The sequence below is a fragment of the Cryptomeria japonica genome, chromosome 3 (genome assembly GCF_030272615.1).
Source record: "Cryptomeria japonica chromosome 3, Sugi_1.0, whole genome shotgun sequence".
NCBI classification, from domain to species: domain Eukaryota; kingdom Viridiplantae; phylum Streptophyta; class Pinopsida; order Cupressales; family Cupressaceae; genus Cryptomeria; species Cryptomeria japonica.
The window spans coordinates 153,831,413-153,848,995 of NC_081407.1; the positions used below are offsets into that span (position 1 = coordinate 153,831,413).

Below are 17,583 nucleotides of genomic sequence, written 5' to 3' on the forward strand. Positions count from 1 at the left end.
TAATATTTATTAGTACGTGCTGTAGGCAATACTATTGCATTTACTTAAGCTTAATTAATTGTTTTTTTCCACCAATCAAAAGTGATAATTATTTTTGTTTTCAAAATAAACTTGATTTTTATAAAGTTGAGATTTATATTATTAAACTAGAAATTATTTATCTACAATATGATTGGATGGAAAAAGTTGGTGTTATAGGAGCAAATTTATAGGAATGATAGATTTTATAGGTTTTTTTCATTGTTCCATGGCCTTTGGGGACAAGGAGATGGGGGGACGTTGTTGTCGACAATATTGTACACGGAAATAAAACTAGTTAATTAAGTTTTAATTGTGTTTGTTAGTTGGCAGCCGAGCGGTGGTAGTTGCGGTGCTTGGTACCTTTATATACTTCCGAATGTAACTTGTGAAGGAGACGAATTATGAATAGAATAATATATCTGATACTTGTCTGATATCTATGGCATTGTTCTGCATTATGTACTTTATGCTTTAAGGATCCACCCGAGAGGGCAAACATTTGGCGCTGTTGCCTAGACGTACTCGGGAACGGAAGACGCGGATAGCGCACGGACGCGATGGGCCTACCCGTTGGTGAGATGAACCTAGAGACTGACGATGCGCACACGGAACAAGAGGCGAAGGGGAAATTGAACCCTGTAATAATCCCGGCACAATGTTGATATAAATTGTGGTCGAAAGGGAAAAATAAAAAATAAAAGAATTGTGTACATGGTGTGTGCTTGCTATGTACGGAGGTGATTTTTGCCAAATATATTAAATAAAGACAGAAATAAGAAAGCAGAAATGGACGAGTGGGAGGCCACACAGAGGGCCTTGATTCTGGAGCAGCAAGTAGAACGGAGACGGAGGCTGAGGCAACTTGGCGAAGGACGACCTGCCGAAGGGTGGCCTGAAGGGAACCACGAAGGTGTCACAGAGGGTGCAGAAGCCGAGGGAAGTTTCTACGCGTCGCCAGAACACCGTAGGGCGCGGAGCCACGAAGAATTTTTGGCGGAAACAAGGTTAAGGAGAGATCTAGTCGAAGAGACTCGGGATCAGTTTAGAAACTTATCCCTTACACCACGGAGTGAAGATCACCAACGGGAACCAGGAATGGGCGCGGGTGGGAGCGAAGGGGAGGGCAACCGTACGGGTGTAGGTGCCACACACGACAGGCAAAACATTGTACCTCCAGTCGCCCACGCAGGACACACCACCAGCGCCACCGAAGGAAGCAGCGCAGGGTCACAGACACGGGCACAGCCGCCCCCAGGAAGACGACCTGGGATGGCGAGTAAACAAAAATTGCCAAAGTTCACAGGGGACGGCAAGGAAGACCCCTTACGGCACTGCCGTACATGTGAAACCATTTGGTCCGCCAATGGAGTGACAAACCAGGATGACTGGGTACAACAGTTCCCAACCACGTTACGTGGAGTTGCCATAGATTGGTACTTCGATGTGGACAAGCAAAAAGTGGCCACGTGGGCCAATCTACAGAAGGAATTCACAGAGGAGTTTCGGTTGCTCCATGATGACAATGAAATTGTAACGGAGATATACAGTACCAAACAAGGTATCAAGGAGATAGTACGGGCATACAGCAGGAGGCTGAAGGAATTGCTGGGAAAAATGGAGAGTCAACTAGCAGATGGGTTGAAAAAGTGATGGTTCGTGGAGGGACTAAAGCATTCCCTCCGAAGGAAGATGAAAATTGTTCCACCTACATCATATGACGACGCCTATAATAGGGCAATGGACCTAGAGAGCAAATACAAAACGTCAAAGAAGAAGAAAAGTAATAAATATTCATCTGACGATGATGAAGACTCTAACGGGGAAAGCAGCAGCAGTGGCGAATCGAGTAAAAAGGTGCACGCTCTCCAAAAGGACATGGAATGAATGTTGAAAGAATTCAAAGCCATGAAGGGGAGTACAAGTAAGATTGAAGAAAACGACATGTGGTGTACCGACTGTAGGAGTGACGGACACACCAAGGGGTCCTGCCCCAAGAAGGCTTTCTGCGACATTTGTCAGATTGCGGGACATTTGACAAAGGAATGTCCCTACAATATGAAAACCAGGAGCCAACAAGTTCTCTTCACGCAAGAGCAGCTGGCCGTCGGAACTTCGCAAACCAACACAACGACATCATCTAGAGGTTACTGGGACAACAGACGCGATGGCGGAAGGAATAGCAACAATAGCAATAATGGAAGCCGTATCCAGTATGACGCCAAGGGCCGACCAATTATCCAATGTAGGGCTTGTAATTAGTGGGGGCACTTCGCCCGTGATTGCACAAAGGAAGCCACCCCTCAGCACCTCTGCCGATGGTGTGGGCCAGGCGACCATGAGGACGCAAATTGCGCACAGGCAGGGGTTAATCTCCTCAACATTGAGAAGGCTAAGAAGACTGGTGAGATAGAAGTACTGGCGATCACCCGCGCCCAGACGAAAAAAACCACTTATCCCGACCCCTGTACGGAGAAGGAGAGATTACGGGAGGCAAAGGCCAATATTGAACATGAGATGACAGCCGAACGATGGGACAACGAGGTGGCGAGTACATCATCCTGTACGGAAGCGGAAAATAACATCATTGGGCAAATATTGCAGATGGAGGTACCCGTGAGAATACAAGACCTCCTGGAGACCATGTCGCAGCTAAAAACGGCTATCTTAAACTCCGTACCCTCACAGGTGAAAACGAGGGAGGTCGTGAGCCCCATAGCCGACCCTGCGTTAAGGGAGGTCCTAAGCCCCACGGTCGATCCCATGTTGTTGGTAGTCAACAACGGACGCCAACCGGCGGTGGTAGAAATGGGCATACTGGGGACTACCTTGACAGACACTATTGTCGATGGTGGATCAGGAGTGAATGTTCTTCCAGAAGAAACATTCAATCTGCTCGGGAAGCCGACGCTGTGGCCATCTACATTCAATCTGCTCGGAGCAGATCAACATGGAATCAAACCCATCGAGACACTGATGGGCCAACAAGTTACCATCGGGACGCAACCCTTCATACTAGATTTTGTGGTAATCCCACTCAAGAAGAAGGGGTACGACGCCATCTTAGGCAGAGGGTGGCTGGTTACAGCAAAGGTGAACCACGACTGGAAAAAGAACACCCTTTCTATGGAGAAAGGGGGGCGGAAGTACACCATTGATCTGAGGACCTAGGTTGTTGACGAGCACCTGGCATCATCTTCGGAATCGGAGGATGAAGGAAAAGGCGACCCGAGGGCCGAAGGACGGGGCTGCAGGGAGCCCAACGATGAAGGGATTCTCGAACTAGGAGAGTGCTCCGAGGATGAGACAGGGTCATTGAACGGGCTCTTCCATTGGCAGATGGAGGATTATGAAATGTTCCAGAGCTACATGCTCGAAATAGAGGAACCAGAGCAAGTAACAGAGGAGGTGTACCTGCTAGAATACATAAAATATTGGAAGGGAGACGCCCCAAACCTCGGTGACATAGATAATCCGAAGAACAATTGTGTCGGCAACGATTGGAACCTTGTGTGGAAGGCCGCAACTTTCAAAATCTTTATTATTCTTCTTCTTCTTATGTACGGGAAGGAGGCCGTGGTCCCTGTAGAATTTGTGGTTCCAGGTCTTCGGATGGCCATTGAAAATAGACTTGCCACCAACTGGCCCAAATTGAAACCCTACCACGCGAAGCGCGCAGGGGACCTGAGAGGCCGGACGGACACCCGAGAGCCCGGAGGGGGACCCGAGAGGATGGAAGGGGACTCGAGAGGCCGGGCAGGCGACTCAAGAGGCACAAGACCACAGCAGGAGACTCTCAGACGAGGAAAACTGAGAAGGATGAAGGGCGATCCCAGCGGCATGGGACCCGAGCCGAAGACTCTCGACAATTAGATTATATATTAGAAAAAATAAAATAAAATCGTACAGGTCCGTACGACAGTTGACTGTACGATTGCAAAAAAAACTACTCGTACGCCAAGTGACCGTACGGCATGGGGAAAAAAAAAAGAAAAAAGAAAAAAAAAATATCGTGGGGCCACCGTACGGTGACCACCAACGGTGGGACCATCGACGGTGGAACCTCCGACGGTGGGACCACCGGCGATGGAACCATCAAAGGTGGTCACACCGACGGTGGGGCCACCAGCGGTGGATGCCACCGTGCAGTGGACACCCGCACGCCGCACTTAAAACAAACCCCCGCACCACGTAGCCCACACAAGGAAAAAGAAGGAGAAGGAAACCCCGCGAAGGTGTCAGTGCTGTTGTTGACCATATGGGGAGGTTGCATGGCCGGGGACATTACAGAGGAAAAACAACAACAACAAAAAAAAAACAAAAAAACGACGACGACCTGATTGAAAAATGATTCGATGACATCTGGAGCCTGGACACTGAAAATATTGGAGTGTAGAAGAAGGGTTTTGACATCATAAAATATCACAGAAATGCTGCCCCTGGACCCCGCGAGGGGCGTTGCCCCTCGACCCCGTTGGGGCGCTGCCCCAGACCTCGCGGGGGCGCTGCCCCTCGACCCCGCTGGGGGCGTTGCCCCTAGACCCCCAGTTTATTTTTGAGTTACAGAATACCACAGGAAGTGTTGTGGTTGTCCGTACTGTGAGAAAGAAGCCTGCAGCTAAGCATTGGCGGGGAAGCCATAAGCCGTAGAGGGAGACGGATTTGGAGGTTGCGAACAAACAGAGTTTGAGGGAAGGCATTGCAGGTCCGTGCAGTTGTATGACACCAGGGAGTTATTCAGTTCAGTTTTTAGGCTTTGGGGAGTGTGAGGGAGGATTTGAGGTGTCTCCTAGCCTTTGTGCCAGCGGGTTGTGGCCACCTCCAGGCAAGATAGGTACGCTTTGAGGAACTTGGAGTATGTCTCGGCTGGACGTGAGGTTGCCTTGGTGGATGCAGAGAGGGCTCAGGAGGAGTTGACCACCAAGTTGGAGGCAGAACTAGCGTGAGACCTAGCTCAGCGTACCCAGGAGTTGGATGCCAAGAGGGCAACGTCGGTGGCTATCGAGACAGTATCATTTGAGTAGCAGTTGGTGGAGGCTGAGACTGAAAAGCATGTCTTGCAGACAAGTTTGGTTTAGGCACAGGAGGATTGTGATGTCAAAGGAAGCACTAATGGCGAAATCCACACTTGAGCATAGGATGGTAGCAGAAAAGGGTTTTTAAGCGAGGACGCAACAGGTGTATAAGTTCTGGGCTCGACTGGCGTCAGCAGTTCTGTTTAATGTCATTTCTATTTTGTATTAAGTCGTTCGGAGACGACTTCTTTTCTTTTGGGGGGGATGATGTTGGCGGCAATATTGTACACGGAAATAAAACTAGTTAATTAAGTTGTAATTGTGTTTGTTAGTTGGCAGCCGAGCGGTGGTAGTTGTGGTGCGACGGTTGGCGCTCGCACCCCCTCGGTACCTTTATATACTTCCGAATGTAACTTGTGAAGGAGACGAATTATGAATAGTATAATATATCTGATACTTGTCTGATATCTATGGCATTGTTTTGCATTACGTACTTTATGCTTTAAGGATCCACTCGAGAGGGCAAACAGACGTGGTGATGGGCTTCAGGGACGGGGGGACAAAGGGAGAAAGTTTGGGTGATGGGTTTCGGGGACAGGGGGACTTGGGCCTGAGGGTGGGGACGCGTTTTTGTGGAACACACTTTTTTTTAGATTTCTTTATATTTAAAAAATAAATGTCTCTTTCAATCAACTTTTTTCATTTCTCATTGATAATCTTGTAAATAAATTGTTTTTTTGGTATAAATATATATAAATTTTAATATTTTTAATTTTATTATTGAAAATATAGGTAATAAAATCGATAAACTATTGTATAGAGATTTAACTCACATCATTTAAATAAAATAAATTAAAAATTTAAATAAATAATTAAATTATTTCATTACGAGCATTACACAACAAATATTTCTATTAGAAAAAAACCCAACTTTGTATCTTTTATAATTATAATTTTGTATAATTTTTTTTGCAATCATTCTATTTTTAATTAATACTTTTTGAAAATCATTGAGTGCATTCTATTTTTAATTAATACTTTTTGAAAATCATTCTATTTTTAACCACATCCTATTTGAGTAATCGAGTGAATATATATTTCCAAATGAGGAGCATGTATATACAGACTAGAAAGTTTACAACATTTTATGTTTCTAGTTGTCTATCAAAAGTTAAAACTTCCTAAGTGGCCCACCATTTTAAATTCATTTCTGTCTGTCCTTTTACAATTGATCTATCTATCAAGTACTTTGATTTATTTCTAGCCTCCTTTACAGAAGTTTCAGGCATCAGAATATATTTCTATCCACCCATATACAAGACACATGTATATGGATATGACAAATAACAATAGTTAAATTAGTATTTACCTACTGTAATACATGGCTCGTTTATGTTTTATACTAACAATTGACATGAGACTATATTTATATCTGAGTAATGTTGTAGTTAAAAACATTACACTGTGGCATCCAGATACATGATATTATGTTTGACTGTGAAAATCTAAAATCTTTAATATATCTGTGTTTATTGATTATTTGAGAGTTTTCATTTACAGAAGTGAAAATCTTGTATGTTACAACGACATTAAATGTTCCTAGCTGTCTGTCTATCTTTTCCATCCGTTCCAGATACCAATTTGTGTTTTAATCCACTTCTGTCTTACCTGTAAAGTTGTTCTAGCTTTGCACCTACATTTTTATTTATTTCTATCTATTGTTTTCTGCTGTTCTATTTGTTCACATAGATTTTGATTTATTTCTATCTGCTCATTTGCATACGGATATGATATCTAGCAATAGTCAAATTATTAACTATAATGTTGTCCTTATATTAATGCAAAGGTTTATATCTAAAATCCTATCTAAGGGATACTTGTCTGTTTATGCTTTATACTTCCTCTCCTATTTTGTGCATCCTTTCAATTTAAACGCACATATTGGTTGCTTTTGTTTTGCACATACAATGTATTAAGATGTCACAAAATGATTTCTGTGATTTTTAATTGTCAAAATTGAGAAATATAAATAGTAAATAGTAAATACCTATTAATTCATTGCCCAAGACAATTCCTAATAAGTCTCTCTGTTTCTATAGATACTTGGAACGGATTAAGTTCAAACTGTTTAGATGAACTAAGTCATGTTTAATGATGAGCACTTTAATATAATTCATCTCTTTGGGTTGGGTGCCTCAGGGCTCATTGGCATATCTTCTTAGAAGTCTTTTGAGCAGCTCTGCAATTTTTGTTCTTGGTGACAAGTGACCTCATTTTCTTTTCTATTGGTTGCTGCTTATGAATTTGGTTTTCATCTAGGTTACCAGGTATGCCAGCACTAGTCCCGTACCCGTACCCGTACCAGGTGCATCCCAATGCAGGTACACGCGGGGGTACGCCCAGGTATGGCAAATTACTAAGTATTAAAATTTACAACAATCACCTTCTGTGGAGTATTATAGATAACTGGTATGATTGGAATTTATGTAGGAGATCAAGGGAGGGTAGATATAGTTATAATATTGAAGGAGTTATCATGTTTGGAAGAAGCATATGGATGTCTTAATAGATTTGGTTTTGTATATATAGGGTGCACCAGGTTCCTAATTTCATTTTTATAGCTTTGGTTACAGATATGTACACGTACACGTACATGCACATGTACATACATACATACATACATACCAATACCATACCCAAGGAAACAAAACCAGCCATACCAGCATACCCAATCCTGTACCAGTACCAGCAACATTTTTATTAAATGTTTCTTTGGCCAACAAATGACAGATTTATATCACCTGTAGTAGGCTAAAAGTACTTGGGATTTATGGTTTAGTTAAGGCACCTATGTTCGTTCTCATGTGAAATTTTCTTAAGAACAGATCATCCAACAGAGTTTGAGTTATCCTTAGAAATGGAAGCTGCAAACAGACAATATGAAATCTTTGTTTTTAAGATACACAATATTGGGTGTTTTATCTAACAAATAATATTTTGCAAGCAAATTTGTCGGCCCAGCTTATGTCTCTAGATACTTATTTGAAGCATTCCAGTTTTTTATAGAGATTTCCAAATTTTTCTCTTGGGAATAATGTTCCTGATGTTTACAGTATTGCTGCATTTGAATCTTGCTGAGAATGTTCATTTTCCAGAATTGTGTTGTTGTATAGCCAATTCGACAGTCTTCTGACTCTATATATTTACCAAGATGAAGAGCATCGGAGGTTGGGCAAAATATCTGAATGTTGTTTGTCGTTGTTGAAATAGCTTTCTGCAGTGTCAAATGTTAATACCGTTGTTATTGCGAGGGAGCATAAATCAATTCTGTGCATCTGATTGTCTATCAGGAGAGCACTGATGTTATTATTTCTTGTTGTGAATCTCCAGATCTGAAGAGAGTGCATGGATTTAGTATTGGTGACAGTGCAGATGAATGGAAGCGGGCAAAGTGGCAAGATTTTGACAGACGTTTGAGAAAGGTACTCTTCCTGTTTCATCATATTAAAACTAAATCTTGTGGAAAATCGAAAATATGATGGTAATAGGGCTTATGGTGATGACAAATAGGTAGAATCAAAAGGAAAGGTAAAAAGAAAAAGAGGAACATCCTTTTTGTGCGATTATGTTTTCCCAAAGGATTTTTATTTCTGCAATGTAAATTATTGGACATGGCTTTAGTGGAGCAAGATTCAAATGCAACTCTTTTGTGGAATCAATGCCTGCCTCTCCTACCATGCACTGCAGCTCTTCCCTTAGATAGTTTTTCTGTCAATGCTTCCTCTTAGCTCTCATAAGCCATTTCTTCATGCTTTGAACTTGCGTGTTGAGACATGGACCAGCTAGGACTCGAACCTAGGACCTTCCATAGGCTGCTGGAGTGCTCTACCACTGAGCTACTGGCCCCTCTTGGACCAGTCCATCGTCGGTCCGGGTGTGGCTTATTTCCAACACCAACACCCCCCCTTAAGCCACACCTCTTGTGTGCTTGGGGCTCCTAGCCTGGACCTGGCTTTGATACCATGTTGAGACATGGACCAGCTAGGACTCGAACCTAGGACCTTCCATACACTGCTGGAGTGCTCTACCACTGAGCTACTGGCCCCTCTTGGACTAGTCCATCGTCGGTCCGGGTGTGGCTTATTTGCAACACCAACAACAAGCTGGGCATTGAAACCAAACAAGCATCTCTTGCACTTTGTTTTCAGTAACTGACCAGTCTCTCTTTGGATTAAGTGATACTAGATTAATTTTTTCGTATTTGTCTTTTTTTTTAAATAAATTTTGTTCTTTGCTTGTGTTGACCTTGGAGATGAAATGGTAATTGGTTATTGATTAATGAAAACAAAGTTGTACGTATAGGCAGTTACATGACAATGTTCTAAACAAAACAATTGTAAATGAAGACAAAAATAGAAACTATCTAAGTTAACTAAAATACATTAAATGACCATTAGATAATAATTAAATACTCTAATACCCTCGCTAAATGGTCATTCTAACAACTACACCAAGTTGCCCCATAAATTTTACAAACTTGTCCAGGTTTAGAGACTTGGTGAGGATGTCTGTAGTCTGATCCTCAGTTGGAACATACTGCAACTGAACATATCCATTTTCAATAAGTTGTCAAATGAAGTGAGAATGAAGCTCAATATGTTTGGTGAGCTCATGGAAGATTGGATTCTTGGCATGTTTCAACACCCCTTGATTGTCACAGGACAAGGGAGAAGGACTTGCTTGAGGCATTTGCATGTCAAAATGCATCCTTCGAAGCCAAATTGCTGCACATGCTGCTTTGACAGTTTCTCAATATTCAGCTTCAGTCGAGGAAAGAGCTATCGCCTACTGTTTCTTACTGGTCCATGTGATTGCACTTGTGCCCAGACTAAAGACATACCCAAAAGTCAACTTCCTGTCATCAACAAAACCTGCCCAATTTGAGTCTGTAAAACCAATCGATTGAGGATATTTGCTTCTATTGTACAAAATGCCAAAGTTAGGTGTACCTTTCACATATCTCAGTACACGCTTCCCTGCAACCCAATGTTCTACCTTGGGGGCTGTCATGAAGCTAGATATGTAGCTCACAACATAACTGAGATCAGGTCTAGTGGCTGTTAGGTAGACGAGACTGCCAACCAGTTGCGTAAAAGTGAAATTCATACACCACAGGTGAATTTGATTTGGCTGATTGTTTCAGCCCTTTCTCCATAGGTGTAGATGAGTGTTTGCAATCATCCATCCTGAACTTATCCAACAAACTCTTGATATACTTCGACTAAGAAATAAAGATATTGCCACTAGTCTGCCAAACCTCTACACTAAGACAATAATGCAAAAATCCCAAATCTGTCATATCAAAAGATTGGCACAAATTCTGTTTGATCTGCTCAATCAAATGTGCCACACTACTAGTAATGATTATGTCATCCACATAGATGACAGGAAGAATGATCTCAGTACTAGTATTCTTGACATACAAGTTGGAATCTGAAGGATTCCTCTAAAAGCCTTGTCCAATCAAATATTGATCAAATTCAATGTACCATGCCCGAGGAGCCTGTTTGAGGCCATAAGGAGCCTTCACCAGTTTGCATACCTAGTGTTCTTTACCGGCAACCTTGAAACCTTGAGGTTGCTTAACCTAGACCCAGTGTTCCACGGGCGTTGGGGATGGAGGGATGCGGGGACGCGTCTTCGAGACGGGGGGACCAAGGGCCTAAGTTTGGGGACGGCGGGGGGGTGGCGGGGTGGTGGTGCTGATATAGTTATACATATACATATAGTACTTGAAAAACTAGTTTTGAAAAGATGTATGACAATATTACAATATAAGAATTACATTTCAAATGAGACTAGGAAAGTTGAAATACTATATCTAAATACCAAGATTTCTAAGTTGTGTTGTTATATGGAACCTAATCAGACTTCGAGGTTAGATTTTCCCTACTTCTATTGGCGCGGTTTCCCCCTATATTTTTCAACGGGGGTTTGGGGGCAGCGCCCCTTGCGCGTTCCCTGTCGCGATACAGGGCGGGGTCGAGGGGCAGCGCCCCGCGAGGCCAAAAATACTTTTATTATTTTCTAAAGGCGTCGGGTGTTATTTTTCTATTGGCCCACATCCAATTAGAGTTACCCCTTAACCCTCAAAAAACTTAAAAAGTCACTTTTTAAAAAATTTTTAATTTTAAACATTGCATATATGTGGGGGCGAAAGGAGACATCTGGGCGTCTCCCCGTCCTTGGAGAGACGTCTGCATGTCTCTCAAAGGATGGGGAGACGCCCAAACGTCTCCCAAGGAGACGTGGAGGCATCTCCATGTCTCTCTAGGAGACGCCTAGACGTCTCCCAAGGAGACATCTCCACGTCTCCATGTCTCCTTGGGAGACGCAGGGACGCGGAGACGTCTCCGCATCCCAACGGCACTTGGGTGGTGGTGGCGGGACGGCGGGGGACGTCGCGTTCCCGTCCTCGTCCCCGAGACGTTTTTGACGGGGGGATGCGCCCAAAAAGGGGGGGGACGCGTCCTCGTGGAACACTGCCTAGACCTCTTCTTCCAAATCACCATCGAGGAAGGCACTTTTGATGGACTTTCCAACCATGCTGTGTTGCAATGGCCAGAACCAATCGGATGGTGCTCATCTTTGTTGTAGAGAATTGGTTTTCTCATAGTCAATGCCCCTTTTTGTGAGAAGCCTGTAGCCAACAATCGAGCTTTGTACTTCTTAAGAGTTCCATCAGCTTTGTACTTCACTTTGTAGACACATTTGTAGCCAATGGGTTTCTTCCGTAGTTGAAGATCTGACAGATACCAAGTGTTGTTCTTCTAAAGACTATGATACTTAGCTTCCATAGCCTTTTCCAATTCAAGTATTCCTTTTGCTTTGGAATAAGTCTGAGGCTCATACACACTCTAAAGATTTGCCATGAGAGTAAAATTCACTATGTTCTTTTTGGTCTTGCCTTTAAAAGATCTCCCCTCAACAAGTTCATCATCATGAACAACACCAATGGTCTTTTCCCACCATTTAGGTTGGCGAGTAGAAGCACCTGTATCTAACTCAGGATGCTCAACATGGGTAGGAGTGTCCGGAATAAATTATTTTGGATGCCGATCTAGGTTATCTTGAGGAAAATTTGGTGGAACAAGATCCTACTGAGGGGAATCGACATTCTTTGTGTCAGAATTAGCAGAATCCCTCTCTTTAGGTGGAGCGAAGGGAAGTTGAACACCCAAATCTTTAGCTTTTAGAGGCTGATCTTTAGAACTGAAAACAAGAGAAGAGAGCTGAAAAGGCCCTCCTTCATCAAACACAACATCTCGACTAAATATGAGATGATCAGTGTCAGCATCAATCAGTCGATAAGCCTTATGGTTGTCACTGTAACCCGTGAACATCAATTTTTGGCTCTTCAAATCCAATTTTGATCTCTGTGTCTGGAATCTAAAGATAAGCAGTAGGGCCAAAAACTTTCAAGTGGCTGATTTTGGGCTTCCTCCTAGACCAAGCTTCTTCTTGGGTCATCTTCTTAACGGCCTATGTGGGAGATCGGTTTAGAAGATACATAGCAGTATAAATTGCTTCAGCCTAAAATTTCTTAAGAACATTCCTATGTTCCAGAATAGACTGGGCCATTTCGGTGATTGCTCGGTTTCTTTGCTCAACAACACCCTTCTGCTGAGGGGTGTTGGGTGTGGTAAGCTGGGACTTAATGCCATGGTGTGCACAAAAGTTGGAGAAATCAGTAGAACAAAATTGCCCCCCCCATTATTTGACTAATAGTTTTGATGGGACACCTTGACTCTTTTTGAACTAAGGCCTTAAACTTTTGAAATTCAGGAAACGCTTTTGACTTGTTTTTAAGAAAAAGGACCCACATTTTTCTATTGAAGTCATCGACAAATAACAAAAAAATACCTGGCGCCAATGACTGATGCAGTGTTCATCGGTCCATAGACATTTGCATGGACTAATTGCAAGACCTTGGAGGCTATCCAAGTATTGCCATCAAAGAAAGGAGTTCGATGTTGCTTTCCTGCTATGTTACCTTGAGTTTCCGGGACGGTGGTTTGTTTTGCCTCATATGAAAACATGGATAAAGCATGCACATATACATTATAGAACCTTAACATATAATAACTAGCAGAGTTCTTATGCCAAATTTGTGTTAAATTGAGAGTCAAAGTAAAATTGCTTATATAATTCATTGTCAAAATTCACTGTCATTATGTAGAATTTATGGGGACGTCCCCTAGGAGTCCCCTGTCCCTGGGACGTCTCAGGGACGGGGACGCCTGAAAAAAATACTGGGTATGCGTCCCCAGGTAACATAGCTTTCTTGCCTAGCAAGCTCTGCAAACACCATGACTCTGTGATTCAATCTCAGGTAACCCAACAACCAAACCCTTCCAAGTCAACTAAGAGAGAGTGAAGATTTAGGTGCCCATTATTGCTCTTGCGAGAGAGTGCTAATGGAAGAGCTCTTTGCTGCCATGGCATGCTCTTGAGAATCACCAGTGTCAACAAGTCTATGAAGACCATGATCCTTAAGGACAACAACAACTGTAGTCTGAGTCTCCTTGTCAACAATGTTGCACTTGTGTGCACTTAAGACGACATCTAGCTTTGGAGAATGGTGCATAATCTGATTGACATAGAGAAGGTTTAGTTCCATGCTTGGAACATAGTATACATTGAGAAATATCAGATTTCTCCGTTTAGATGTACTCTGAATGTTGCCCTTGACGACAACAATATACTCTTCTCCTCCAAAGATCACAAAATCTAGATGTTGTGAATTTTGTGAACCAGCCTCGTCGATGAGTGAAATGTTGAGAAACTCTAGAATTGATGTACTAGGCAAACGATTTGACATGGTTTGTTGGTCTTTTGGCCATAAAAGCATAAAAGGCAGACTGCTTCTGCTCAATATGCTCTGCAACATGGGCCTACTATTGAGACCCTCCCTATTTAAATTGCTTAGACACCAATTGCTTCTTACAATCTTTCTTCATATTCTTCTTGGAGTGCTCTTGAGGTTTGCCTTGCCCTTTCTACTGGAAGAACTTGCCTTTGCCTTTGCCTTCGCCTTTGTCCTTATCCGAGGCCTTGGCAGTGAATGCCTATTCAGTGGTGGATGTGCTGCTGTTGCCATACTGCTGTTTTGATTTATGCTGCTGCAAAAGCTTGTTGCAGAGGGCAAGGAAGTTGAGATCAACACTGGTGGAAGTAATATTGAGCGTCTCAATAAAATGCTCGTAGGATTGAGGCAAGCTTTTCAACGTAATCACCACCATGTCTTCTTCCTCCATTTTGTGACCAATAGCTTCTAGCTGGTCGCGTATACAATTTATTTTTGTAAGATGTTCCTGCAAAGGCATCTTATCGTCCATCATCATGGAAAACAACATGTTCTTTAGAAAGAACGGTCGGCTTTTGTTGGACTTTTCATGAAAGACCTTCAAATGTTGCCAAATCTCTGGAGCGGTCTTACCTAACAAGACTTGAGGAAGCTAATCATTCGTGAAGGATAATTTGAGAAGCATGACCGCTTCTTGATTGCACTCATCATATTTATCTTGATCTTCTCTTGCTGTTGAAGGTCGAGTTGTAGTACTCAGAACGACCTCATTAAGGCACTAATATTCAAAGATGATTAACATGAGCTATTTCCATGTGTTATAATTGCGGCCATTTAATTTTTGACTACTCTCCAACATAATTTTTGTTAGAGACACCATCGCACCAGATTTTGATGCACAAAAAATCACTAGTGACTGCAAACTTTTTTACAAACAAGTGAAAAAATGACAAAGCTTGCTGGCATGGATCCCAAAGCACTGCAAAAGATTGATGGACTGGTCAAAATCAGTCAACCTGACAGCACATGCACAAATCCCAAGGTAAAAATTTGCAGAAAGTAGGACACCTGATTTTGTAAAAAAATCAGTCAAAAACTTGAACACCCGTGAAAAAACACTATACTTGCACAACAAAAACTGAGCCACAGGAACCCACGATTTACAAACCTAGAAACTCTAGGTCACATTTATAAATGCATAGAGTGGAAGAAACCCTAGACGATTTTTCTTAGAGAAAAAAAAAAAACCATGATAATTATGTGGAAGAAAAAATGCAACAAATTGCTTTAAATAATAGACACACCCATGATCTATGAAAAATTAATTGGATAACTTTATTCAATTAAAGTCATTTAAATAGGTGATTACAAACAGTGATGTTTTTAAAACAGAAACAACCACTTCTAAAAATAGAAGCCAAAACTAGAAAACTAAATAAAACTCAATAAAACAAAAAATTACCATAATGACCATTAAAATACTAATTAAATAATAATTAAATATTCTGTTACCCTCCCTTAATGGTCATTCTACTAAAACATGATTTTGAGGAAAAATGGCAAACCCTTAAAAACAAAAGTTACAAATCATCGTTCTTTGTGGAAAAAATGGTAGAAAAACCCTAAAATAGGAACACCCATCATAATTTTTTGTGGAAAAAAATTAGAAAACCCTCCAACAAAGAACACACGATTATTGAGGAGAAAAATCGATCAAAACCCAACATGATTTATGAGGAGAAAAATCGAATAAAACCCACCAAAAGAAAACTTTGCATGGCAAAACAGTTCTCTTGATTTTTAGGAGAAAATCATGCAAAACCCTCCCATCATTTTTTGTGGAGACAATCAGAAAACCCAACACGACAAAATCTGCTTATCAAAAAGCATAGAAGGCTAACTCCTCTTTAGAACACTCTACAACATGAGCCTACTCTTGCTCCCGAGCCCCTCCTTGGTTGGACTTTTGATTAGCCAACCTCTTTCTGCAGAATTTTTGGATAGGTCCAAGCTTCCCACAATAGTGACAGGTGAAATTCTTATTCAAACCGTCCTTAGATGTGCGCTGTCCTTTTTGCTGAGTAGACGTACCTTTGCCTTTGTTTGTGGCAGTAAATGCTTGTTCCACACTAGCCATGTCACTATTGCTACCAAACTGTTGCTTCTATCTATCCTACTGCAGAAGCTTGTTGCAGAGATCAGGAAACATCAGATCAACACTAGTAGAAGAGATATTGAGCATGTCAATGAAATGCTCGTAGGATCGGGGCAGGCTTTTCAACGTGATCACTACCATATCCTCTTCCTCCATGGTTTGGCCAATAGCCTCCAACTGGTCACAAATGTCCTTGATCTTCGTAAGATATGCCTGAAAAAGATGTCTTTTCATCCGTCATGATAGAAAACAACACATTCTTCAAAAAGAAAGCTCGACTCTTGTTGGACATTTCATGAAGACCCTTAAAGAGATCCTAGATCTCTTTAGTTGTTTTCTCAGAAGGCACTTGAGGGAGTTGATCATTGTGACAAACAAGTTGATGAGCATGACAGCCTCTTGATTTTGCGCATCATGTTTGTCCTAGTCTTCACTTGCCACTGCAGGATGAGAAGCTGTGCCCAGAACAATTTGATCAAGGCAACGATAGTAAAAAATTGCTAGCATGCTCTGTTTCTAGGTGTTGTAGTTGCGGCCATCGAACTTCTAACTTGGTGAAAGCACAAAAAATGAGACATAAGAATTTGATTAAAAATCAGAATAGAAACAACCGACACAAATTGTGGTACGGAACCCAAGGTGCGAAATTTTGGGAAACCCCAAATTTTTCTGAAAACCTAGAAAATAAATTTTTCTGCAAATCTGAAACTTAAAATCTGTAGAAAAAATTAATATTTTTGCATTTGAAAACCCAAAAAATATTACTGTAACCCTAGGTCACAGCAGGGTTTAAAAACCCCAGTCGTGACTTCTGCAACCACTATTTTTTGTGCGTGTAGAAGACGAAATCACGTGCAAAAATCCAATAGGAAAATCGCGAAAATTGCAGTGCAAAAATACGATGTGATTTCCTTGAAATTGCAAAAAAATAACATGAATACAGGTGCAAGAAAAACATGTGCGGAAATGGCCGCTGCCTCTAAAAGTGTTACAAAAAAACGTGAATAAACTGCTGGCTTTAAAACATGAAATCTTAAAAAAATGTGGGCAAAAAATGAAGATTGTCACCCCAAACCTGCCACTCAGAAAAAATGTGGGCTGAAACAAATCCGTTGATGCCGCAAAAATCAGAGAACAAAAAAGCGCATGGAGTAAAAAATGCAAGCCATAGAAATCTTCATGCAACCCTCTTCACGCGACCCTACAAAGAAAAAAGTGAAACACAGAACATTGGATCAGGTAGTGGCGAAAATCTGCAGAAAATAATGTGCCCTAGACACACAGGCACAAAGCATGAACAAAGCCACTGCTTTCTAAAAACCTTCGAAAATTTTGAAACAAGATCGGCCAGAAAAAAAAATTAAGGAAAATTTCGCTAAAAAAATTCTATAAGAAAAATTTCAAAATTAGGAACTTTTCAATATTTAAATCCATGCTCTGATACCATTAAAAAGTAATTAGATAACATTATTCAATCAAAGATTCGTTTAAATAGGTGATTACAAATGGTGGTGTTTCTAAAAAAGAAA

At 41.6% G+C, this 17,583-nt stretch overlaps 1 protein-coding gene across 1 annotated transcript in view; it reads left to right on the forward strand.

The window, feature by feature from the left end:
- The window catches only part of LOC131043894 (uncharacterized), a 182,704-nt gene that overhangs the window by 99,876 nt on the left and 65,245 nt on the right, over positions 1–17,583 (forward strand). Inside the window, exon 14 of the mRNA XM_057977124.2 lies at positions 8,424–8,515. Coding sequence (XP_057833107.2) covers positions 8,424–8,515 — 92 coding nt within the window. The remainder of the gene's footprint in view (positions 1–8,423; positions 8,516–17,583) is intronic.